The 25,660-nt window shown below is 39.6% G+C and overlaps 1 protein-coding gene across 2 annotated transcripts in view; it reads left to right on the top strand.

Annotated features, from left to right (window-relative positions):
* Positions 1–655: 655 nt before the first annotated feature.
* SNX6 (sorting nexin 6) overlaps positions 656–25,660 on the top strand; it is a 48,946-nt gene continuing 23,941 nt past the window's right edge. The window contains exons 1-7 of one of the 2 annotated variants that reach the window (XM_044765480.2): positions 656–886; positions 1,044–1,091; positions 13,970–14,074; positions 14,722–14,832; positions 16,607–16,728; positions 18,642–18,765; positions 24,112–24,207. In XM_044765480.2, coding sequence (XP_044621415.1) covers positions 881–886; positions 1,044–1,091; positions 13,970–14,074; positions 14,722–14,832; positions 16,607–16,728; positions 18,642–18,765; positions 24,112–24,207 — 612 coding nt within the window. In that variant the 5' untranslated portion in view covers positions 656–880. The remainder of the gene's footprint in view (positions 887–1,043; positions 1,092–13,969; positions 14,075–14,721; positions 14,833–16,606; positions 16,729–18,641; positions 18,766–24,111; positions 24,208–25,660) is intronic. The other variant, XM_070504236.1, reaches the window with a different exon arrangement.

Raw genomic sequence — 25,660 nt, 5'->3', positions numbered from 1 at the left:
AGAAGGAACGCAGATAATCAGTTATAGGAGCAATAGGATTTGGTTACTAAATGGTGTGAGGAGTGAGGGAAAAGAAGGAAGGATTTGAACAGCACTTTGAGGTTTCTGGCCTGAACATCTGAAGATGCTGCTGCCATTAAGTGGGTGAAAGCACAAGGATTGCTTGTTTGTGGGTGCGTGCATGCCTGTGTGTAACAGGTGAAGCGGGGCAGGGGTTAAAAGGAATGATTTTGTCCTGTTGTTTGAAGTGCCTGTGGACACCCGTGTGGTGCTAACCGGCTGGACAGTTAGAGTAGGTCTGGGGACATTTCTTCGTATAAAGGAAAGGAATACTCTTGTAATGCAAACAGCTCATTTTTATAGTACTCAACCATAAGCGCCACAAACCATGAGGTAGTTATTACCTCGCCAGCAGTAAAACTTGATTACAGTCCCTGACTTCTGACTGTGTGAAGGCCCTTGGTTCCCACAACTTCCAGGGGCAAAATGATATTAATTGTGATTAATTATCGTGTGGCACAATACAAAGACTAGACGATTTATTGTGGCTTCCAGAGGGCGCTTGCTTGCTTTTTCGCTGCATCCCTCAGGGAAAGGGAACTGGACAGCTCCCTGGGTGGCCCTCGGCCTTTCCTGGGCGAGAACCAGCCAGGCGCGAGCTGTCCCCAGCCAAGTGGGTCCGGGCCCTCCGGCCCTCTCTGAGTCGGTGGCTCCGACCTTGGGCGGGGAGCCCCGTGGCCCTCCTCCCTAGCTCGCGGACCCCGGCCCTGCGCCGGGGCGGGCGGGGCTGCCCCGAGGCCCCGCCCCCTGCCCGCCGCCGCCGGCTCCGCTCGGCCGCGGTGCGGTGCGCGCCTGCGCTGGCCCTGGCCTCGGAGCAGCCATGATGGTGGGTGTTCTCCGCGGCGCCGGGCCCCGGGCGCGCGGTGGGGGCGGCGGGCGCGGGGCGGGAGCCGGGGCCGCGCCGGCCTGGCACTAATGTCTCCTTTTGTGTCTCCCCCACTCCGTCCTCTCCTCCGGCGCGCCGGGCCCCGCCAACCCCACAGGAAGGCCTGGACGACGGCCCCGACTTCCTCTCGGAGGAGGACCGCGGAGTAAGTTCTGCCTCCGCCTCGCCCGCGGGCCCCTCCCTCCCCGCTTCGGCCCGGGATGTGGTCCCGCGGGTCCTCGGCCGCGCGGCGCCCCCTCCCCGCCGGCCGCCTTTCGGTTTCCTCGCCGCCGCGCCCCGCCCTCCTGCAGCCCTTCCTCTTCGGGGCCGCTTCGCTTTGATTTCCCGGGACCGCGGCCGCTTTCTCGTGTCCCGCCCCGCTGGGGACCCCCGGGAGGACCTCCTCCCCGGCCGGGTCGGGGTGCAGGTGGGGAAGTGCAGGTGGAGGCCGGAGCTGGACCCCCGCCCCGCCACTTTGGTGGCGATGAAACCCATCCTCAGACCTTTCTGGCGGCATCCTAATTTTCTCCCCCGTGGACCTCGAACCCCCTCCCGCCCACCCGTCTCTCCCTCTGAAACAGATAATGGCACAGGCTTGTGCTAAATTACCCCTTTGCAAGGGATTTTTACGGTCACCATATCTTAACTCTTCTCCAGTATCATCTCAGATTTTGCAAAGTGTTGGGAGCCCACGCTGCCTTTACTTTTCTTAATGTCCCCAAAATACATCTTTTGTAGAGTTCCCTTGTTGTTGTTTTGAGGAGAATTGAATTCCACTTCAGAAAGGGCCTTCAGGGCTCCGACTCCTCCCTCCTGCTCTCTCCCCCCATTTGCCTTGGCTGAAGGGTGGTAATCTGTATAGTGCCTTGTACAAGTGAGCACTTGAAAAATATTGATATGTGATGATTCCAGCTCGGCAACCTTCCACATTTAACAGCCTGCACTTCAGTTTTGCATTTTGCTTTTACTTATTCATCTTAGATAATGCGAGACACATCTGTTAGTCGACTTTTGGTAGGCGATAAAATATTTTTGTAAGATGATGATGATAATTAGAAAAAAGTTATTTTTTTCTAATAAGAGATGAAGTAGTTAGTATTAACTGATGACCTTTATAAGAGCTTTCAAATGTTAAAAAAGATGCAGAGGGTGTTATGTACTGTATTTGGGGTTAAATAGGGGAAACCAGCAGATTTCTTTAGGAAATCAGACGAATTGATTATAGCACAAACTGATTTTTCTAAATATAGAGCATATAGCCTTCTTTGTTTGGATAACAACTTTTGTGTCTTATTTTTGTGGTCTACCAGGAAAAGCAAACAGGATTTGCTCTCTTTAAAATCTGACTCGTGTTCAGTAAAAGTATTAATTTCTTGATTTTTATGTTTATGTGAAATTAGAGTATTTTCTGGTGAATATTTGTGTTCCTGACTTTATGCCTTTGGTAAGATTTGCTTATGGAACTGGAACCAATTAAGTAATATGTCCAAAAACTTTTTTCATGTATTACAAAATTAGAGGGAGACAGAGACAAAGAGCGTGCGTGACCGGGAGGTTCTTGTAGAATCTTGTAGATGAAAATTTTAATATGAAAATGGAAAAAACATTATCATGAATTAGAAGCAGTTTTCATAATGAACTTGTATACGTGTCCAGGTCTTCCTTATTTTTGTCCTGTGGAACTGGGTGAATCATTGTACGTAATAATCTTAGCTGGCACTGTGTTAAGCACTTTTTAAGTGTTTCCTTATATCCTCTCATCATCCCTGTGAGGCTTTTAGTATCTGCCTTTTACAGATGAGAAATCTGAACCTTAGAGAAACTAAGTAGTCTGAGGTCCCACAGCCAGTGAGTGGGAGAGGTGCCCTTGAGACCATGTTTCTGACATGGCGAGCCAGTGTGAGTATTTCTTAAAGTGGCCTTGAAATCAGAATCACCTGAGGTGTTTGAAAAACAGTTTCTGGGTCCTCACCCTAGTAAATCAGTCTCATGAGGTGAGGAGAAGAACAGATAACTACTTTTTTTAACAAGCACCCAAGAAGATCCCATTGTGCACTGAAGTCTGATTACGGCTGCACAAAGTTATCCTGCCCCTTCCTTGTTTCAGGAACAGGAATATCTGGCCTGTTTAAATTTCCTTATATTGTGTTTGTCCTGATAGAAATAGATTGCCATAACGAGAACTTTCAGGCACTGCACTTTTAGTTTAGATTATCTTGTTCAGTCTGTTAAGAAGGAGAGTTGATAGAGAAAAAGCATGAAGTGCATATTTGATATGAATTGCAGAGGGGGACATCACAGATTCAAAAATAATAGTGCAAGCATTTCAAACAAAGCAGCAAATAACACAAGATTCAAGTCGGTATTTTTAAATAAATTTCTTTAAACAGACTTAAATTTTCATCATGGTATTTGGAACAGGAGAGAATCTTACAAGCTTAAGAAAATAGTGTTTTGTGAGAAGCTTAAAAAAGAGACTTTAAGAATACGCAATATTGAAAATCATTAGCCACTTTTTGATCTCTTCAGCCACACCACTCCATAATGGGGTCCCCCCTCCAAATGAAGGACAGTAACATTATTTAGTAAACAAATGAGCCCTTTGAACTGGACACATTTTACTCTGTGATGCTTGTTAAAAGAGCATTGGGTGCCAGTGTGAAGGTGTAATTCTCTTAGCATTTGATTTGAATTCTAAATAATATGTTTACTGTTTTCAAAATTATTTTGGGTGGAGTAACTACACCTCTCCTGGACTCCTAGCCTTGCTCCTCCCTTTCTGTTCCTTATCTCATTAATGTCTTCATTTTCCGGTCATGCAGGCAGGGAACCTGCATCATCATGTCCTTCATCCCCATATCAGAACAGGCACAAGGCCAGTAAATTTCACCTTGGAAGTGGTGTTCATCCCATCCTTCATTTGCATGGCCGCAGTTAGGGTCCTTGCTGTTTCTTGCTTGGATTGTAGCTGTACCTGTCATAAATCGCTGTCTCCAGTCTTTCTACTTTCCAGTCCAGCTTCCACATTACTTCTAGTTACCTAACTAGAATGTTTATATCACAGAGCACCATCAGGCAAAAGGACTTACTCAGACCCCATTCTTTTTGCAGTAAAGTCCAAACTCCTTGGGCTAGCCTTCAACACAGCTCATAACCTTGCCAGGCTGGCTTCGTTTCTCACTATGCTCCCCGCTATCACCGCCGCTCTAGGCTCACTCTAGTTTGCTTGTCATTGCCCAAGCATCTCTCCACTTTAATGTCTGCTTTATGCATGCTTTTCAATCTTGTGGACTACTTTTTTTTCTCACTTGAATTTGACTTATCTTTCAAGACTTGGCCCAGATGTTTACATTTTCTGTTGTACCTACTCAGTATTTAGCTTGAACACAGTCCACATTTATTGATAGTTATTTCAGATAAAAATGTGACAGAGATTGTGTTGGCAGAGGATAAGAAGATGAATGTTGGCCGAGGAAGAAGAGAAAGTTCCTGCCCTGAGACGATCACTTGTAGTGAGAGACTTATGATAAAATGCCAGGAGAGTACAAAGGAGAGAGTGGTTCCCTTGGGAGGGGGACTAGTGAATACATAATGATAGCTATACACTGGTATTGCATTTACTGTTTGCCAGGGACTTTCCATGTATCAACTCATGTCCCAAATCCCTGTGAAGTAGGTGCTGCTACTATTCCTACTTTGGAAAGGAAAACTGAGTCTCATAGAGATTAAATACCTTGCCCGAGGTCGTACAGGCGGTGAAAGCTGGATTCAACTCGGCCAGTCTAGCTGTAGGTCCTGGCCTCCTAACCACGGTGCTGCCTCCCAAATGAGCTAAGTCTTAAATGTTGACCAGGAATTTTGTAGGCGCTCAGGGAAGGGGAAGGCTTGCCAGCAGAGAGGATACCATGTATAGGTAATTTGGTTCTACCTGGAGCACTTGTTTTTACTGGAAGCAGGGTTGCAAAGGTAGATATGGACAGTACAGATTAAGAGTGTAAAATGCATGATAAAGACTGTGGGCAGTGGGAAGTCCTGAGGGATTTTACGCTGGGAAAGATAAATGCCTAGAAAACAGCATTGTAGATTACTCTGATGTGGAGAGTGGTTTGAGGCTTCCTCTCAGAAAGCAGAGAAGCCAGTTAACAGCTGTTGCCCAGATGAGAAATGATGAAGGTGGAACTAAGACAGTGGAAAAGGGGATGAAGGAGGGGACATAGCAAAGAGATGTTTACGAGATGGAATTGGCAGGGCATAGTGACTGAGTAAGTCCATGGCTGGGCAGAAGAGGAGGAGAAAATGAATATTGGAGAGAAGGCCAGAGTTAGGAGGGAGATAAGAAGTTGGGTTTCAGACACGTTAGATTTGAAGTACCTATAAGGCATCTAATCCCTTCCCTGCCAAACTAGAATGCAAGATCTGTAAGGATGAGGATCATGTCTTTTCACTGCTCCCTCCCCGGCACCTAGACACTAACTCAATCGAAAGCACTCAGTTGTTTAATAAGTAAATACGTCCAGGTAGATATGTCTGGTTAGTAACTTGAAATTCCGATTGGGTACTTAGAACATGAGGTTTGAGGTGAAGATATAAATTTAGGAGTTATTAGTCAAGAATGGCTGAGGTTGCTAAGGCTAGGTAGCACAGAGGGGAAACCAACATTTAAAGGCCAAGGAGAAGAAATGACTAATTAATGGGGCTGAGAGGGGTAGGAGGAGAATGAGAGAAGTCCCCGGAAGTTGAGAGAGTTTTAAGGAGGAAGTGGTCAAGAGTTATTGCCAAGGCAGAATACCACGATGTCACATAGACTGAGAAGTATTGGATTTGGAAATTAGGTACTCACTATGTGAAGGTTTTGAGAGACCAAGCCTAGCTTGACTAGGGGAACAGTGTATGAGCAGGTCCTGGAGCAGACAGGAAGATCAAATGCTCACGTGGACAGACTGCTCAGCCCTCCACAGCTTACCACTTCTGCTGAGAATGCAGAGGCGGTGGTGAGGCTAGATTCATTTGTAGAAAGGTTTATTGAGGGGTCTGAGGGAAAAACAGTTGCTAGTGTTTATTTCTCTTGGATGTGGGAAGCAAGGTCACTTGTTGAGAGTGGGGGTAGAAATGTAGAGGGGTGAGGTAGTAAAAGTTTGGAGTAGCTGAAGGGGAACTGAGCAGATCTGCTCAGGACTGTTGAGTGGTTGTAAGTGCCTAATGCAATTTGCAGACCATTAATTTGTAGTGGACCAATATAAAGAGTTGTGACTTTTCTCTAGCCACACTCAACAGCTCATACTAAAAGCAAAGAAAGTTGATGGCTGAATTGATCCTAAATGTGGGAATTTGCAAGCCAGGTATGGCGAAAGAGCATTGGGAGTGGATGGGACCAGCAAGAAAGGCATTGGAGTGACATATCATGTGACTCTAATAATGTTTCATTGTTTCTGGTATGGTATATGAGAGGAAATCTGGTTGCAAATGCCAGTTTCCAGAAGATGTTGTATAATCAACCCTTGATTTGACTGCTGGGTATAATGGAAATGATGTGTTACAGGACTTCCAAAATCATAACTGGGCTAGGAGTTAGATAGATGTAAACTTTGGCTGGAATTAGTGAGCTTAGCAGAATTTACTTCTGTCTGTCTCGTACTTCTGTCTGTCTCGTGGGGTCTTTCATTGACTGTACTGTAACTACCTGAAAACAGTTTCTGGTGACAACCTTCTTTTCTACTCTTCCCTTCTTTCCATTCAACAACTATTTGTTGAGGGCCTCTGCTGGGAATATAGCAACAAGCAAAACAAACAAAAATCTGTGTCCTCATAGAACTGACATTCTAGTTAAGGGGGGGCCATTAAAAAAAAAAACACTAAAATGTAGTAGGTGGTGAATCCATGCTGTGAAAAAAAGGAGGGAGGGATAGAAGTTGTTTAAGGGTGGTAGGGGGTTGCACTGTGGTTTTCAAGAGGGTGGCCAGGAAAGCCCTTCCTGAGAAGGTGATATTTCAGTAAAGACTTGAAGGAAATGAGGCATGATTCGTGTACATAGATATCTGGGAACAGAATGTTCCAGGCAGAGGGAACAGTAAGTGCAAAGATTCCTGAGGTGGTAGCATGCCTGTGTGTTCAAGGAACAGCGCGGAGGCCATGTGGTGGGGCTGCAGTGAGCCAGAGGAACAGCAGATTAGTCAGAAGGACTGTGTCTGATGCAGATTTTATAGGGCCTGGTGGGCCACTGTAAGGACTTGGGCTTTTCTCCAAGTGGGAACCCCTTAAGTTTTGAGCAGAGGAATGATTTGTAGTTTAACCGGATCCTTCTGGGGGATGTATAAGGAATAGATGGAATGGTAGAAGCAAGAGACCAGTTGGGAGGCTGTTGAATAATTAAAGTTATTTTCCTTCTTTTCTTCATCCATCCATCCATCTCTATACATGTACTTTTCTGGCAAAAGATAATTAATTTTTAAGGAATGTTCTAAGGTAGATACAGTAAAGTCAGTGTAGTAAACTAATAGTGAATGTCTTTACTAAGTAATTATATGTGGAGAACTAATTCATCAGCAATAGGGCAGTGTCTTTAAATTATTTTTCTAATGATACGGTGTTTGTGTTGCTTAATTCCTTTTCTCTGTCCTAGTCTTTCTCTTGACCATGATGCAAATGTTACACCTAGTCAGTCTCTGACGAAAGAAAGTACAAAGTTTATTGGCCCAGATAAGGATTAAACCAGTGAACACAATCTAATTAGAATTTCCTCAGACGAACCGACTTCACGGGTTGCAGAAAGTTAATTAAATGTTGATGAGTCACAAGTTGTTTGCTTTAACTCTTTCCCTTAATAAAAACTCTAAAATTACTGACTTCTCTGAACAAAGAAGAAAATTCCTCTGGAGAATCTGTATGCATTTCATGTAATTAACACTAAATTTACAATATGATATTTTATCAAATCTAAGGTGCAAGTGATTAGAGGATATATTTTCTTTTTTTTTCTTTTTAAAGATTGGCTTCTGAGCTAACAACTGTTGCCAGTCATTTTTGTTTTTTTCTGCTTTTTTCTCCCCAAATCCCCCCAGTACATAGTTGTATATTTTAGTTGTGGGTCCTCTAGTTGTGGCATGTGGGACGCCGCCTCAGCATGGCCTGATGAGCAGTGCCATGTCCGGGCCCAGGATCCGAACTGACAAAACCCTGGGCCGCCGAAGCGGAGCGCGCGAACTTAACCCCTCGGCCACGGGGCTGGCCCCATGGATATATTTTCTACTATGTACCACTAGTAAGGAAAAAGTCTTGCCAATTAAACTATAATTTGTCATCAATTGAAAGACATCCCTATTTCAGATATGTTGAAGTGTGAAAAATATGCATCTAGAATTGATGAAATATGATAGTACGTTAGCTTTCAGTGAAAATTTTGTATTGATGTGGGGGATGATTTTATTTTGTTGGCTGGCCTTTCCATTATACATCTTAGTTATTAGAAATAGGACTTAAAAAAACCCTTATTTGTGTGAAGCAAATCTTATGGTGAAACAAAATAATTTTTATGTCTACTTTTCTCCATAGGCTCAGGAAATGGAAAAAGTTATTTAGGGTGTGAAGCATCTATAGGAACTGACTATAGGAAGATGCAGTACCAGAATGAACACTTTACTTGATATTTTGAACTTATTATGAAAGATAATTTAAAGGAGTCAGAATCTCACCATCGGCATTTTTCTGTGACCATATTTGTGGTTGATGCACATTTTCCTGAGATGAGTTCTAGAACTCAGTTCTTAAAAGAATGAAAAAGACAAATGGTAAATAGAATTAATAGCTGTTAAGGCAGTATGTGAATGGATAATATGTTTTAATAAGGCATAATAAGAGAGAATTTACAGAAGAGTTAGAAAGTAAAGAAATTGAGGCATAAAAGTAAAGGAGAGAACTTCTAGGGGTGATGGAAATGTTCCATATCTTGATTATGGTGGTGATTACAGGGGTGTAATCTGTATATTTGTTAAAACTCTTCAAACTATATACTTAAAATCTGCATTTCATTGTATGTAAACTACCCCTAAAAAAATAGAATCTAACGGGCTGGCCTGGTGACATAGTGGTTAAGTTTGTGCACTCTGCTTTGGTGGCCTGGGGTTTGCAGGTTCAGATCCTAGGCACGGATCTAGTACCACTTGTCACGCCACACTGTGCTGGTGGCCCACATAAAATTGGGGAAGACTGGCATAGATGTTAGCTCAACGACAATCTTCCTCAAGCAAAAAGAGGAGGATTGGCAACAGATGTTAGCTCGGGGCTAATCTTCCTCACCAAAAAAAAAAAAAAAAAAAGAATCCAAGATTAAAAGTGGTAAATAGATAATATAGGAATTTTTTATTGAGTTTTATGATAGGTTACAATCTTGTGAAATTTCGGTTGTATATTATTGTCTGTCAGTCGTGTTGTAGGTGCAACCCTTCACCCTTTGTGCCCACCCCCCACCCCCCCTTTCGCCTGGTAGCCACTAATCTGTTCTCTTTGTCCACAGGTTTAAATTCCTCATGAGTGGAGTCATACAGAGATTGTCCTTTTCTATCTGGCTTATTTCACTTAACATATTTCCCTCAAGGTCCATCCATGTTGTTGCAAATGGGACGATTTTGTTCTTTTTTTACAGCTGAGTGGTATTCCATTCTATGTATATACCACATCTTCTTTATCCAATCATCTGTTCATGGGCACTTAGGTTGCTTCCACGTCTTGGCAATTGTAAATCATGCTGCAATAAACATTGGGGTGCATAGGACTTTTGGAATTGCTGACTTCAAGCTCTCTGGATAGATACCCAGTAGTGGAATAGCTGGATCGTATGGTAGTTCTATTTTTAATTTTTGGGGGAATCTCCATACTGTTTTCCATAGTGGCTGCACCAGTTTGCATTCCCACCAGCAGTGTATGAGGGTTCCTTTTTCTCGACAACCTCTCCAACATTTGTTACTATTTGTTTTAGTTATTTTTGTCATTGTAATGGGTGTAAGGTGATACCTTAGTGTAGTTTTGATTTGCATTTCCCTCATGATCAATGATGATGAACATCTTTTCATGTGCCTATTGGCCATCTGTATATCTTCTTTGGAGAAATGTCTGTTCATGTCTCCTGCCCATTTTTTGATCGGGTGGTTTAATTTTTTGTTGTTGAGTTGTGTGAGTTCTTTATATATTATAGATATTAAGCCTTTGTTGGATATATTACTTGCAAATATTTTTTCCCAGTTAGTGGGCTGTTTTTTGTTTCAATCCTGTTTTCATTTGCCTTGAAGAAGCTCTTTAGTCTGATGAAGTCCCATTTGTTTATTCTTTCTATTGTTTCCCTTGTCTAAGAAGACATGGTGTCCGAAAAGATCCTTTTAATACTGATGTCAAAGAGTGTACTGCCTGCATTTTCTTCTAGAAGCCTTATGGTTTCAGGTCTCAGCTTTAGGTCTTTGATCCGTTTTGAGTTTATTTTGGTGAATGGTGAAAAAGAATGGTCAATTTTCATTCTTTTACAATGTGGCTTTCCAGTTTTCCCAGCACCATTTGTTGAAAAGACTCTTTTCTCCATTGTATGCCCTCAGCGCCTTTGTTGAAGATTAGCTGTCCATAGATGTGTGGTTTTATTTCTGGGCTTTCAATTCTGTTCCATTGATCTGTGCACCTGTTTTTGTACCAGTACCATGCTGTTTTGATTACCGTAGCTTTGTAGTATGCTTTGAAGTCAGGGATAGTGATGCCTCCAGCTGTGTTCTTTTTTCTCAGGATTGCTTTAGCAATTGGGGGTCTTTTGTTGCCCCATATGAATTTTAGGATTCTTTGTTCTATTTCTGTAAAGAATGTCATTGGGATTCTGATTGAGATGGCATTGAATCTGTAGATGGCTTTAGGTAGAATGTATAGGAATATTTTTATTTATAAAAGTTACAATAGGGCCAGCCCCGTGGCTGAGTGGTTAAGTTCGCACTCTCCACTTTGGTGGCCCAGGTTCGGTTCCTGGCCGCGGACGTGGCACCACTCATCAGGCCACGGTGAGGCAGCGTCCCACATGCCACAACTAGAAGGATCCACAACTAAAAAATATACAACTATGTACTGGGGGGTTTCGGGGAGAGAAAGCAGGGGGGAAAAAAACGATTGGTAACCGTTGTTAGCTCAGGTGTCAATCTGTAAAAAAAAAAAAAAGTTACAATAAAAAAAGCCAAGTGTACTAGCAGAAAACAACAACAGAAAAAAGGGGAAACAGTGTATTTGGTATACAAGGATAGGGAAATGGAAGAAAGAGAAATATTTTAGTAATGTGGAATAATCTTAAATTGGAATAATAAATAACAGCTATTTATTTATTATTGAGGTATAATTGACATATAACGTGTTAGTTTCAGGTGCACAACATAAGGCTTCACTATTTTTATACATTGTGACACGATCACCATAGTAAGTCTGGTTAACATCCCTCACCATGCATGGTTACAGAAATAAATAACAGCTATTTAAATGTGGAAATCCTGAAAGGTGTGTTTCCAAATTGACGGAGCAATAGCTAAGAAAATAAAGTAAATCTGAAAGTAAAAATGTATATATGGATATGAAATCTGACAAAAATGTTTTTTATAATCGTTAAAAGGAAACTGTTAATAGTCGAATTGAAGTTTTGACAGAATTTGAAGATGAAGACAACCATGAAAATCAAGGCTAGTGTTCCCAAATACAGTTTTTAAGGCTCTTTGCCTGAAGATTCTGTTTTGCTGGGTCTGTGGTAGGGTGTGGGATTCTGTTTTTTCATAAGCACCCGGGTTAATTCTTATCACTTGTGTTTGGGAAATGCTAGACTAGACAGTGAAAACATGAGAAATGCCAAGGTTAGTGTTCCAAAAACCATATGATAAATTTCTTAGTTTCCTGTGGCTGCTGTAACAAATTACTGCAAACTTGGTGGCCTAACACAACCGAAATTTCTTGTCTCACAGCCCTGCAGGCCGAAAGTCTAAAATCAGTATCACTGAGCTGAAATCGAGGTGTCGGCAGGCCACGCTCCCCAAGGCTCTAGGGAAGAATTCGTGCCTTGGCTCTTCGGTCCTAGTGGCGGCATGACTGTAATCTCTGCCGCCAGAGTCACATTGCCTTCTCTTTTGTCTGTGTCGTCTCCCTCTTCCTCCCTTTTTTAAGGATACACGTAATTGCATTTAGGGCTCACCTGGATAGTGCAAGATAATCCCCATCTCAGGAGCCTTAGTTTAGTCACACCTGCAGAGTCCTTTTTTGCCGGATAAGGTAACATCTTCACGTCCCAGGGATTTGGTTGTGGATATCTTTGGGGAGCTATTGTTTAGCCTACCACAATAAACATCCTAAAAGTGGCCAGCATGTGAGTAAAGAGAGAAAAGGGACAGATTTCTTAAGCTAGAATAGAGGTAAGCGTTGGAGGAGAGGTAGGAAGGACAGCATGAAGACCACATGAGATTAAATAGAAGCAAGAAAAGCAAAGAACAGAGTTCTCCAATATTTCCACTATTGCAGAGGCAACAAGATAGTTGGAAAAGAAAACTTTGTACCTCAAGACAACTTTCCATGTCTTTTATTAGACAATGGGCTGCATGTAACACTGAGTACAATAACAGTTTTTAAAATTACTTTAAAATGTTTTCAGGTAAGTTTATAGTATAAACTTTTAAAAATGTGATTAGATGAAAATTTAACTTAATATAAACTTATTAAAGTTATCAATAAAGTTTTTATTAAAGGCCATCAGAGATGATATCACATGGTTTAAACTGATTAATTTCTTCTGTGAATCTTAAATTGGATTTTATGTAATAGTATTTTTTTAATATGTTTATTCAATCTAGAAGCAGTAGTGCAAAATGAAATAGTGTGTTACTTTTTTTATTACTAATAAACAACTCTATTTAGTGAAAAAGTTCACAAAATTTGTCTTTTAATAAAGCACAGGATTTCTGTTTAAAGAAGGCTTACTTTTTTCCTATTTATAAGAGTCATACATGCATATTGTGAAAAATTGGGAGAATGAAGGAATGTATAAAGAAGAAAACCTACTGTTATTCATATTTTGTCATATTTCCTATAAGCCTTTTATGTATGCATTTGAAAAAATATAATTGAGACCATAGAGTATATACCGTTTTGCTTCCAACGTTTTTTCCGTTTACGTTGTAATTGAAATTTGAGGTGCTCGTGCGAGGTGAGATTCCCAGAGTAAGTCCTGGGTTTTACACCTAGAGTATTTGAAACAGGCTAGTTAAACTTTAAATTTTTCATATCTTTGCAGTTGACTAAGACTTTATCTTTTAGTGTATTTGATTCTTTTATATGTCTTCAAATTACCCAAACATATTAGAATGTTTATTTGTTTAAAGGAGAAGAAAAATGGATGAAATTTAAGAATGAAAGGAATTGTAAGTGGAAAAGTCTTCTCATAGGCAAATAAATGGAAGCACTAAATAGGGAACATATTCAGTTCTTTGAACGTATTAAAGCTTATAGAGTAAAATGTGAAATTTATATCATGGGAGTTATTGAGTATTTACTATATCTTAGCATTTTTCTTAGAACTTTACATATATGTAACATTTTTAACTGTGTTTATTAGTTTTATTGTATGTTTCTGAATTAAAATAAGCAATAGAATTAAAATTATTGACCGGTATTCTTTTTATTATTTTTCTTGTTCTTAAAGGTAGATATCTTCCTTAATTTTGGAATACTTGAACTTTAATGGACCATCTTCTTGGAAAATAGTTTACTTTTTGGGTGAAACTGTAATGAATCTTGGTCAGCACATTGACTCATTCAAAGCAAAGTATAGTTGAATGGTGTAGAATGAAAATTGGTTAAGATAATAACATGCCCAAAGCATCTGCCCCAAAATAAATATATGTAGATTAAACAAACTTGAGTACTTTTTTAGATTTAAGATTCTTTTGTTAGTTTAATTTAGTTTGTTTTTGCATTGCTTTATTGTCTTGGAGAAGAATTAAATTGTATAAAAGCTCACAGAATTTTCATTAAGGTTTTATTCTCTTTCTCTAGCTTAAAGCAATAAATGTAGATCTTCAAAGTGATGCTGCTCTGCAGGTGGACATTTCTGATGCTCTTAGTGAGAGAGATAAAGTAAAATTCACTGTTCACACAAAGGTAAATGTGGTTTTGTATTTGTGTTACTTTAGCTATTTATTGTAGTAATGTTACATGTGTAATAATATATTGACTGGAACTTTGGTTTTGAACATAATTAGAAACTATTGTAGCGTATAATTCATTGCTACTATTTAAAAAAAGAAACTTTTTAAAAAAGCTGCTTCTAGTATTTTTTAAAGATAGATGTTTAAGAGTTAATCATAGAATCTAGACATAATGCAAATTTAATTTTCTCTAGACTTTTATTAATCTTTTACTATTCTTGTTATTTTCAGTTTTGTTGTGATCCTTAATCAAATTACTGTCTTACAAATTATTTTCTTCTTAGAATTCAATTCTCAGGCACATTTTCAAATTGCAGATCTATTTTCCTTTGTTTAAATAGTTGAATTTGATATATGTATATTCATAGGATAACTTTTAAGTAGTGGTAGAGTGCAGTACAGTAAGAGGCTGTCAGCTTATCTTCTCAGGGATCTCGGGGTAATTTTGTCTGGGTGTCTCAGGGTTTCCATAGTAGAGTTTAAAAGTACTGATAATCTTCCATATAAGACTAATTGAAAAAATACATATATAGAAAATGTTTATTAAAAGCTTTTTAGTATAATTTTGATTTTTATTCAAGAGAATCTCTATCTTTGCAGAGTTCATTGCCAAATTTTAAACAAAATGAGTTTTCTGTTGTTCGACAACACGAGGAATTTATCTGGCTTCATGATTCCTTCATTGAAAATGAAGACTATGCAGGTTACATTGTAAGTGTCGAGGTTCCATTTTAATGCCACTTTCTAGGAACTTTTGAGATACTTTATTATGTGTTGAAGTCTTGTTTAACATTTTTGGGGAACTGATGTAATTTTTAAAAATTACCAATTACAAAGCATAGTTGGCTAAAACCTTTTTATCCTAAGTTGTCTTATTTGGGAGTGTGGGAATATAGATATGTTCTGCTTCCTCATTTAAACTTAGATTCTTAGTATTTATTAGAATTGAAATGGACTTGTTCTAGGGGCCCATTAATTAAGGGGATGTTACAGACCATACTGGTTCTGACCCCTTAGATGGACAGATATTTGGAGTTGGAGGGCTCCTTACGAGGTTGTCTAATCTAAATGTGGACCAGATGTTGTGCCTCAGCTGTTGACCACACTCAGATTTCTGAAACTCAGTTTCATTTGATTTCCTTGAAATCATCCTGACCTGGTCCCATCTTCATCCTTGTGGACACTCCTCAGTCATTTGCTTCTTTTTCTTTCTGCAGCTCAGTTTGGTGGGCAATTGGTAATGCTTTTTTTTTTTTTTTTTTTTAAACTGTTACTGGTTTATATAAAGGATACAACTCAGGAACAGCCAAATGGAGAGATGCACAGACAAGGTGTGGGGAGGGGGGTTGGTACTCTGCTTTCATGCCCTCTCCAGGTACACCACCTTCCTGCTCCCAGCATGTCAATGTGTTCACCAACCTGGAAGCTCCTTCTCTTCTCATCCTATTTCCACCTTTTTTTCTTCTTCATCTTGTCTCATGGCATTTTCTTAGTACTTTTTCCTTCCATAGACTAAACACTCCTCAAAGACCAAGACGGTCTTATTTATCCACAGGCCTGTTGCCCTGCCTCATGCCTGGCACGTAGTAGTCGCTATGTGTGGGCGTCAGTGAATGTGTGCTGAACTGTACGTGATGCTTCTTTCCCTGTGGCTTTCCTTGGTGTAACGCTTTTCTTGTAGGCATTTTCATTTTAACTTTCCCCCCTGCTTATCTTTTTTCCCCTCTTGTCTTACTTGCTGTCTTTACTTCCTGTCATTTCCCATTAACAGTTCTTACTTGTAGGCCCTTTCTCCTAAGGTAAATTTTTTTCTTATATCCTTCCCTTGAATGACATGTCTCTTCTAGATCTTATATTTTTCTTTACGGTAAGTGCTTACTTACCCCTTTACTGTGGTGAGTGGAACGAGGTTAGTCATTAATCTGTGTCACGTTCTCTTGTTTTTAAGTCAGTGCTTTCTGTTTCTGGTACTCTCCTCCAATCCAGGAAACCTTTTTAATGTCCCTTGCTATACTAGCATTCACTAATTTGAAAAAACACAATAGCATAAAGCTACTATGAATTCATTAATTTAAAAAATACGTATGTATTTAATCATGCCCTTTATGTGTGTAATCATACTTTTGAAAAATGGTATGCGTATTTGCTATACGTATTCATTTATCTTACGGTCAGAACTTAATGTGCATGTATATTTGGGGACTCTAGGTTGCCACATAGGAATCTACAGATTAAAGTTTGGGAAGTACTGTCCTAATACCAGGAAATATTGCTCAGCTGTATTTCTTTTTTAATGTAAAGGACCTGAAGGATCTTAATTTCTAGACCTAACCAAATTCTCTTCCATGACTTTGGGATGTTCATGGTGCGTAGTTCATGTGGGATATGTTTAGCTCTCACAGAGACAGTCTTTGCTGGTGGCAGCAGTACAACTGCAGCAAGAAATTAAACGGTCTTTAACATTAGTGATTTGCTTCTGTTATAGATCCCACCAGCACCACCAAGACCTGATTTTGATGCTTCAAGGGAAAAACTACAGAAGCTTGGAGAAGGAGAAGGGTCCATGACGAAGGAAGAATTCACAAAGATGAAACAGGAACTGGAAGCGTATGTGATTTTTGTTGTTATTGTTAATAGTGCTTCTTTCAATGCCTTTTTTTGTGCTCTCTGATATCCCATTCTTTTAATCATTTCACCATAGTGACCCTTTCTGAAAGATGCAGGTTTAAGCCACACAATCAGTGTTAATGATCATGATCAGAGCCTACAGGAAAATTATGGAATAATTGTCTGCATTGTAAAATTCTTTAAATTAATGTTTTAGATAGACTGAAAATTGAAAATGAAGGATCCAGAAGTTTATAAAAAATAGTGGAAAAGGAAATGACTTTTTAAAGCAGAATATAAATTATTTGTTTTTTATTTGCAAGGCCTTAGTCGTTACCAACCTAGTTCTCTTCTTTCGACGTGCATACGACCAAAACTTCAATTTCTCAGAGAAGTATGCGCTGAGCAACTCTTTACATATATTCTCTTTTCTTTAAAAAAAAAAAATGTGTGTGGGGTGTATGTGTCTGTAATTTCCCCCTCCGCTTTTCTCTGCCTGTGGCTTCTGGCTGAAGGGAAAAGAATAGGAACAAAGAGAATAGTTTTAAAATGTTTTTCATTAAATGATTATTAGTTTCATATATACTGGAAATGTATTAAATCCTTGAAAAAAATTGAGTTAATTTCTGTTTCATTTTTAGTGTATTTGCTGAACATATAGAATCTTTCCCCTTTTATTAAACATGTGAAGTAATTTTGGATTTGCTCTATATTGTTTCTCTGTATGTTGAGAATTGGGCAAGGAAAGACTTTTCCTTGCTTTATCATCACTTCCATCACTCTTTCTGGTCATTTCTCCCCTTCATGCATTTCCTTTTCTCCTCTTCCACTCAATTTCAGTTATCAAGCATATATTCACACTGCTACTAGACTCCTCTTCAGAATGCTAAACTCTCCTGACAAGATAAATTAGCAAAGTAGATCTTCTTTGTCAAAGTGTAAACTGACAGATATTTTAAGAATTCTGTCAATGCTGGGTGCGAGCAGTAGTGTAATAGCTGACAGATAGATACTTACAGTTTATAAGACTGAAAACTGGAAATTAGCAGAGCACATTAATATTGAAGAATCTGTGGTTTTCCAGTGGCCCTGATCATGACTCTCTTGTGGTCTGGTTAGGGGTTGGATAACAGAGAACCTTGGGTTTATTCTACTGCTACCTCCATCCTCTGCATCCTTCTTTTTTGTCTTCACTGAGTGACTACCCTCACGGAGATCAAACTTCTCCCACCATTGGTCCTGCTGGTTTGCTGGTATGTAAAACTTATCCTCCTTGCACGTAGTTGAAGCAAAAATATTGGGCCTTTTCCTTGAGCGTTTTATTTTTTTTCCAAACTGATGTGTGTTACTATATGATCGCTGTGATTCACTGATAACATTAAAATATTTTAAACACAATTCTTCAATGTAATGGCAAAACTCAGTCTCTCTGTGGTATGTTTATTTCTTGTGTGTTTGGGTCATTAAATGAAAATAGTTATTAATGTTTAAAATAAGCTTACTGAGGTTTGGGTTTTGATAGTTTTTGTACTAAGGTGTTTAAAAGCAGTAATTATCTAGAGAGTGAATCATTAAGATTGTGTCAACAATTTGTAGTATCCTTTCTCTGGAGCTGAAAACAAATGCCCTTACAGTTACCTTTAACATCGGTTTGCATCAGAGGAAAGGTTTATAAAACCTGAAAATATTAACATTTAAATATAAATACTATTAACTAGCATGAGGTCTTTTCAGAGCTGGGTTTTATATATTTCATTAACAGTTCAACTAAAACCTTTGTTTACATGGATTATATCTTTGTACCTCTAATTTTGCATTTGGAGTAATTCAAAGAGTATTTGCTGAAGAAATTGTTGCAGATGATTTTCCAGTTGATACAGTGTTTTACCTTTAATTTTGTTTATTGTTTCTAGTGAATATTTGGCAATATTCAAGAAGACTGTTGCAATGCATGAAGTGTTCCTGTGTCGTGTGGCAGCACATCCTATTTTGAGAAAAGATTTAAATTTCCATGTCTTCTTGGAATATAATCAAGATGTGAGTATTGATTAAAGCAGTGATCAAGGTTTATTTATAGAGTCATTGGAAAAGGCAGTGACTAGTTAGAAAAGGCTTAAGACCTTTTTATAATGTTCTTATTTTTCAAGGCAGTTTAAAATGACACTTTTTCAGCCGTAATGCAGTATTTCCATAGAACTTGAGTAGGCTAATTAAAGAAGTGACGGTAAATCATGTTGCAACGTGGGACATTGATTTTCATGCTGAATTGTGAACTTCATAAGAAATAGGGTTGTCAAATTGGTTAATGTTTCCTAAATTTGAGTTTGGAGTCTTCTGAACCCTTATGGGGAGTTCCAGGGAGGTGCCTGAGCTAAAGAATTCCATATAACTTTTGGGTTAATCGTTGACTCTTGATGTGTTTATCTCACCTCTTCAGTGCTGATCACTCCTAAGTTTCCTCCCTCCCCCCTGCCTGAAAACCCCCTTATTGTGCAAAAAGAGAGATTGAGGTGGTGGAGCGTTAAAGATTTCTTCATTGGTGGTGCTGGCAAAAAAAACTGCTTTTAGTGGATGGGTGATACACATTTTGGAACCTATATTTGGATGACAAAATTAACTCATAATTTTAGCAGAAAACAAATGTAACATAGTGCTTGCTTGCTTACACGTTAGCATCAAGGTCAAGGAATTTTGTGTATAGAAATTTGCCTTTTCTGCTTTGGTTTTAGTAGATAGGATAAAAATAATGTCGTAAGTCTTAACAGTAGAGAAAATGAAAAATTTTTAAAGGGTATATGCAGTAACTCAAGATCACAGAAATATACCATTTTAAGAATAGGTACTTTCAGAAATGTAAATATGGTATGTGATACTGGCATGTGGTCATTTATAACTAGAAATTGTAAAGAATGCTGGCTATATCATGAATTATAAGAAGCTAAAAATGATTCATGAGTAAGGTTGAGAAAAAACACATGAAAGAATGCTGTCATTGCTTTGTACCTTTAAGTTTGTTTTTGCTGGGCCTTGTTTATGGGCTGGGCTAAAGCCTTAGTAATTTGGGAGAGCAGCGCAGGCATAAAGTGAGGCGCAGTGATCTTGGTGCATTGAGGCCGTTCAGCTGGAGTAGCTCACGCTCCAAGTCGTGTTGCCACAGCCCTTAGTACTATCTGAAATTATCTCTGTATTTTTAAAATTGGTTTGTATGTTCATTATCTAGTTCCCTCTACTAAAATGTAAGCTCTCTGAGAGTCAGACTTTAATTTTTCACCACTGTATCTTCGCTATTTGAGGATAGTGCCTGGCAGTTAAGATACAAAATAAGTATTTGTTAAAGTAGTCCGTGAAAGATTGCTAAATATTTAGATCAGCTTTATAAATTGCTTTCAGAAATCTTGGATTTCACAAGTTTTCTCCCACCAAGGTAGATTTACTTTTCTTCCTCACAAACTAATAATATGCTTAATAGAGAGAATGATGCTGCTGCATTATAATAACGCTTTTAATATCAGCAAATGGTGTTTTGGAGAAAGCCTAAAAAGATGGACTGCAAAGTGTTTTGCAAATATTCTTGAATTAACAGCAAGTACCTTAACAGGTTGTAGAAGATTAAAGGCTCAAAACTAAAAGGTTTTTCTCACTCTTGTTTGTAAAACTGTTTTCTCAGATCCTTTCTCAGTTCAGTGGTGCTGGAAAAGAAACTTGTATGTGCTGTTGTGTTACCTGTTTCAGAGTCCTGGGATCGATGAGCTGTTGAAGTAGGGCCAGGGTGTTTGAGGTCGAAAAGGGCCATGGGGCATATGGGAGGTCTAGGAAAGCCTCTTCCAGCTTTGGTGGTGTGAGAAATGGCCACTCCTATGGGGACTGATTGCCTCTAGTATTGCATTACTTATGTAGCTGTGCACCTTCTCCGTTTCCAGTAGGTATAGTCATAGTTTACTGAACAGTAGATTAAATATTTAACCTATGTAACACCCTAGCCTCCATTCATTCTTCCTTCCTCATCAGTGGCCACACCCAGGTCCTTGCCGTCACCCTGACCTGCTTTACCTCTGAGTTCTTGAATCCTATTATTATAGACCACAAAAGAAGCCTTCCATCCACACAGCCCTCTTTTTCCCTATTCCCATTAGAGTTGTTCTTTGACTCACTGGTACATCTAGACCCTTGACCTCTCCTGCGCTTTGACCCTGTCAGCAGCCTTTTGTCTTTGTCCTCAACTAGCCCAGAGTCCCGGCTCCATCATTTATAACAAGGTTATAACTTTAGACAGCTCTCTCCCATTTTCCATGAAAGCTGATTTCAGCTTGCAGCAGTTCCCCTTGATCAGATAGTGACCCTATTCACAGGGAAGTGGAAGCCGATCAGAAATCAAATCTGTGACTTCCTGTATCCTCCACAACCTCCATCCACTTTGGTAGCCACAGTTGTTTATTGCCTTCCTTTGTTTGTTTTTACTTCTTCTTTTCCAATCTGGATGCCTTCTATTTCTTTTTCTCACCTAACTGCCCTGGCTAGAACCTCCAGTACAGTGTTTCATAGAAATAGATGAGAGCAGGGTCCGGTTAAGTTCGTGCGCTCTGCTGCTGCGGCCCAGGGTTTTGCCATTTCGATTCCTGGGTGCGGACATAGTACTGCTCATCAAGCCATGCTGAGGCAGCATCCCACATGCCACAACTAGAAGGGCCCACAACTAAAAATACACAACTATGTATTGGGGGGCTTTGGGGAGAAAACGAAAAAAATAAAGTCTTTAAAAAAAAAAAAAAGAAAGAAAGAAATAGACGAGAGCAGACATCCTTGTTTTGTCCCTAATCTTAGGAAGGAAGCATTTGCTATTTCACTCTTTATTTAGTATGATGTTGGCTGTGTGTTTTTCATAGACGCTGTTTATCAGGTTGAAGAAGTTCCCTTCTATTCTAGTTTGTTGAGTGTTTTTGCCATGAGAAAAAATGTTTTTATCATGAAAAAGGACATCTATTGAGATGATCATGTGGTTTTTAGCCTTTATTCTATTGATGGTACATCGTGCCTTTCCATTTTGACTAAGATATCTTTCTAGCTGTGCTGGATCCCATGTGCTTCTGGACCTTTGGGATCTCTTCTGAGTTTTCCTCTTAACCCTGTGGCTCCTTTCCAGTCTCCTTCATGGGCTTTTCCCTCCATATCTCCATTCTTTTAAATCTGATCCTTCCAGGGTTCCTCCTGGGGTCCTCCAGAAGTCTAGAAGTTCCTTTAGACTTCTAATTCTATAAATTCTCCCTAAGTGATCTCATCTACTCCTATGGCTTCACATATTCTAATATGCTCTTAATTTACAAATCTGGATTACTCTTGAGTCCCATCCGTATTTGTTGAACGGTCTCCTGAAAAGCTCCATTTATGTGTCCTCTGGGTATTTTACCCTCACCTGAACTCCCCTTTAAACCAATACCTCCTTTTCTATTCTCTGTCTCAAAGAAGGTACCACCACTTCCCAAGGCCTTAAAACCTGAAAATTACCCATGACTCCTGCTATTCCCTGTTCCTTTGAGGAGTCACCAAATCCTCTTTGTTTTGCTCCCTTGCTATATTAGGAATGTGTCCGCTTCCTTCCATTGCCAGGCCTAAAGGTTAGCTCTGACTTTCATAGTTCTTGGCTGGGTTATTGAAGCAACCCCTAACTAGTTATTCATCCTCCAACCTAATCTTTCTCATCCTCTAAGTCTGTATTAAATTCCTTGTGTGCTGGCCTAGTGCCCTGTGAATCCCGCTGACATTACACCCCTCATACTATATTTAATCGTATGCTTACTTCTCTGTATCCTCCGCTGTACCATAAGTTACTTTAAGAGTAGGGGCCATCTCTTAATCTTTATATTTACAGTGCATTTAGACACTCATTAATGTTTTGTTAATGAGTGAATTAATGAATTAATTAATAAAAATACAATTAAAAAAAGAAAACAGTGCATTGGGAGGTCTAAAGATACAGCAGTGAATTCCAGCTGGGAGTTTAGAAGGATTTCATGAAGAGATGCCCTTTAATTTGGATGTTTAATTAAGTCTGAATAGAATTTTTGGTGAGAGAGGGGATACTATTTCGGGTACAGAGAACCTGAGTTCCAAGCTCCTTTTGAAAACTATTTGAAACATAAGACGTGTGGGGTAGAGTGGTTGCTAGAAAGGTAAGTTGAACCAGATTGTTGAAAGTCTCAAATGCCATGCTAAGGAGACTGGCCTTCATTCTCTGAACGTCGTGAAGCTCTGTAAAGTTAGTAAGGAGGAGATGTTCAAAATTTGGTTTTGGAATGTTGTCCCAAGCAGCAGAATGGATTGAATTGAGGAGTTGGGGGATGTTAACTAGTAGTCCAATGTAGTAGTCTAGAGGTGGTGAGGACTTTTACTAGGACAGTGGGAATGGAAAGGGACAGATTTAGACATTTGCTGGTAGAATTTGAGCTTTGAGAGAAAGGAGGAAGTTGTAGATTATTTCAAGATATTCATGAGGTTTTAGGGAACACATGGGAGTCCAAGAGACTGCTTGGTGGATGGAGGGGTCATGAATATAGGGAACCAGAAAGAGGAAAAATTTGGAGATTAGATTATGAGTACTGTTTTAGGCACATCTAATGCAAGGTTAGCAGAATCTCCATGCAACAAGGATATGATTTAGGCAATTGGACATAGGATCTAAGTTTCAGGAAAGAGCTTAGGGGTAACGATCAAGACTTGTGTCAGTTACATAAAGGTGAGCATTGAAGCCATGGCCATGGGTAAGGAAATTAGATGGGATGTTCCTATCTGGGGCGTCCTGATGCAGCAAGTGGTAAGAGTCAAGCGTTAGCTGCTTCTTTGTTTTGCATTTAAATAACCATTCATGCTATGCAAAGTCATTTTTTATATACCTGTACTATAAACTGCTGACCCCAAAAACAGGACAAGAGATGATATTTGGATGAGTTCAGAATGGAGAATTTGCAGAAAATATTTTCAGAGCTTTTACGGAATCATATGGTGGTATATTTTACTCCAGTAAATTTCACATATTTAAAGGAACTTCTTAATTAACTTTTTAGTTGTCTTTATATTATTTAGTAGTGTTTGACAAAGTATAGTGAGAGAGCTTTTTGCAATAGAATTATCAAATATCCTTGTCAAATTTGAGATATCTAGACCTTCTTGTAGGTCAGCTGAATTTGAATCTTTGAGAGTGAGGCCACACTCCTTTTTAATGTCCTAAAGTTTGAAAATCACAGGTACACATGATGAAACTGCCACTTTATTAAGCTTGAAAACTGGGATCCTTTGGAAATTGCCATTTTGCTGTCAGAGAATAGAGGAAGCACTGCTTTCCGTTTGTAATATAAAAAAAATGCTAACTTCAATTTACCTTCCTTTCAGTTGAGTGTGCGAGGGAAAAATAAAAAAGAGAAACTTGAAGATTTCTTTAAAAACATGGTTAAATCAGCAGATGGAGTAATTGTTTCAGGAGTAAAGGTAAGACTTTATTTGACCAAGAGGTATTGGTTTGAGAATTTACTTCTTTTAAGAGGGAGACAGATTGAGGTTTCAGATGCGCAGGTTATATTGGAGTAAAAGAGAAGTTCACACAGGAGGATCCTTAGGCCTGGGAAGCTGAGCCCCGCGCCCTGGGTTCCACTCTTTGGAGAGTACCTTTCTTCAACGGCTGAGAGGTCTCAGGTCCAAGGGGATTGCCCACCTGGAGCCCCCACGCCCCTTCCCTCCAAGCCGGACCGTGCTCCAGGTCTCTGGAACCTCCTGTTTCCCTGCCCAGTTCCCAGGCTTTGTTCCAGGTCCTGCCTGGGCTTCTCTGAGCTCATCCTGCAGTGGGTGGACTGTGCCACTGGTATATGCACTCGATGGGTGATCGAGGGGTGACCATGGGGCAGCTGGGTAGAGGGAAGGAACAGGGAGAAAATCATTGTGCAGGATGGAATGTCCAGCCACATGCACACGAGGTCTCTCTGTGCCTTAGAGAACTACAGGGTGGGGCAAGAAGAGGGGCGGCCTCCATTTGTACGCTTGGCCTTGGCCTTACAAATGTTGGGGGAAACCTGGGTTCCCATTTGGAGTTCGAAGAGCTCAGCTGAGGTTATCTCTTCCTCTGAATCTCGGTTTCCCATTTTCTAAATGTGGTTAATAATATTACCTACCTCACAGGATTATTGGAAAGATTAAACGAGGTAATATGTGTCATAACACTTACAGAGTTATTTATTTACCTAAATGAGACCTAAATTTTCTTAGTGATGTTCTAAAAATGGTACAAGAATTGATTTATCTGAAAACTTTTACCATTAAAATATGAGAAAAATGTTTATATTACGTTATCAAGCAAATACTAAAAAAGAGAAATAGTGATGCTTTATCACCATTGCCTGTTTTTATAGATACATCTACAATAAAACTTAGGTGTGAAGTACTATTTATCTGATTTCTACTTTGATTTTTCAGAGATAGGTCAAGTGATGTGTTGACGATGCATGTGCTGTTTATTAATAATTAAAAATTAGTGGGGCCAGCCTGGTGGCACAGCGGTTAAGTGCACACGTTCCGCTTCAGCGGCCTGGGGTTCGTCAGTTTGGATCCCGGGTGCAGACATGGCACCACTTGGCAAGCCATGCTGTGGTAGGCGTCCCACACATAAAGTAGAGGAAGATGGGCACTGATGTTAGCTCAGGGCCAGTCTTCCTCAACAAAAAGAGGAAGATTGGCAGCAGTTAGCTCAGGGCTAATCTTCCTCAAAAAAAAAAAAAATTAGCTGCTTCCTAATAAGGACTCAGCTTACTTCCATTTTGATGCTGCTAGGCATTAATTTTGAACATTTCTCTTAGCATTAAATGTAAACCACTATATTATTAAGATTTTAATTTAATTTTATGTTAGTAATAACTAACATTTTTTGAAGATTTACAGTGTGTTGCTTAGT

Source organism: Equus asinus, chromosome 2 (genome assembly GCF_041296235.1).
Source record: "Equus asinus isolate D_3611 breed Donkey chromosome 2, EquAss-T2T_v2, whole genome shotgun sequence".
Taxonomy (NCBI): Eukaryota; Metazoa; Chordata; class Mammalia; order Perissodactyla; family Equidae; genus Equus; species Equus asinus.
This window is presented reverse-complemented; position numbering and strand designations above follow the sequence as displayed.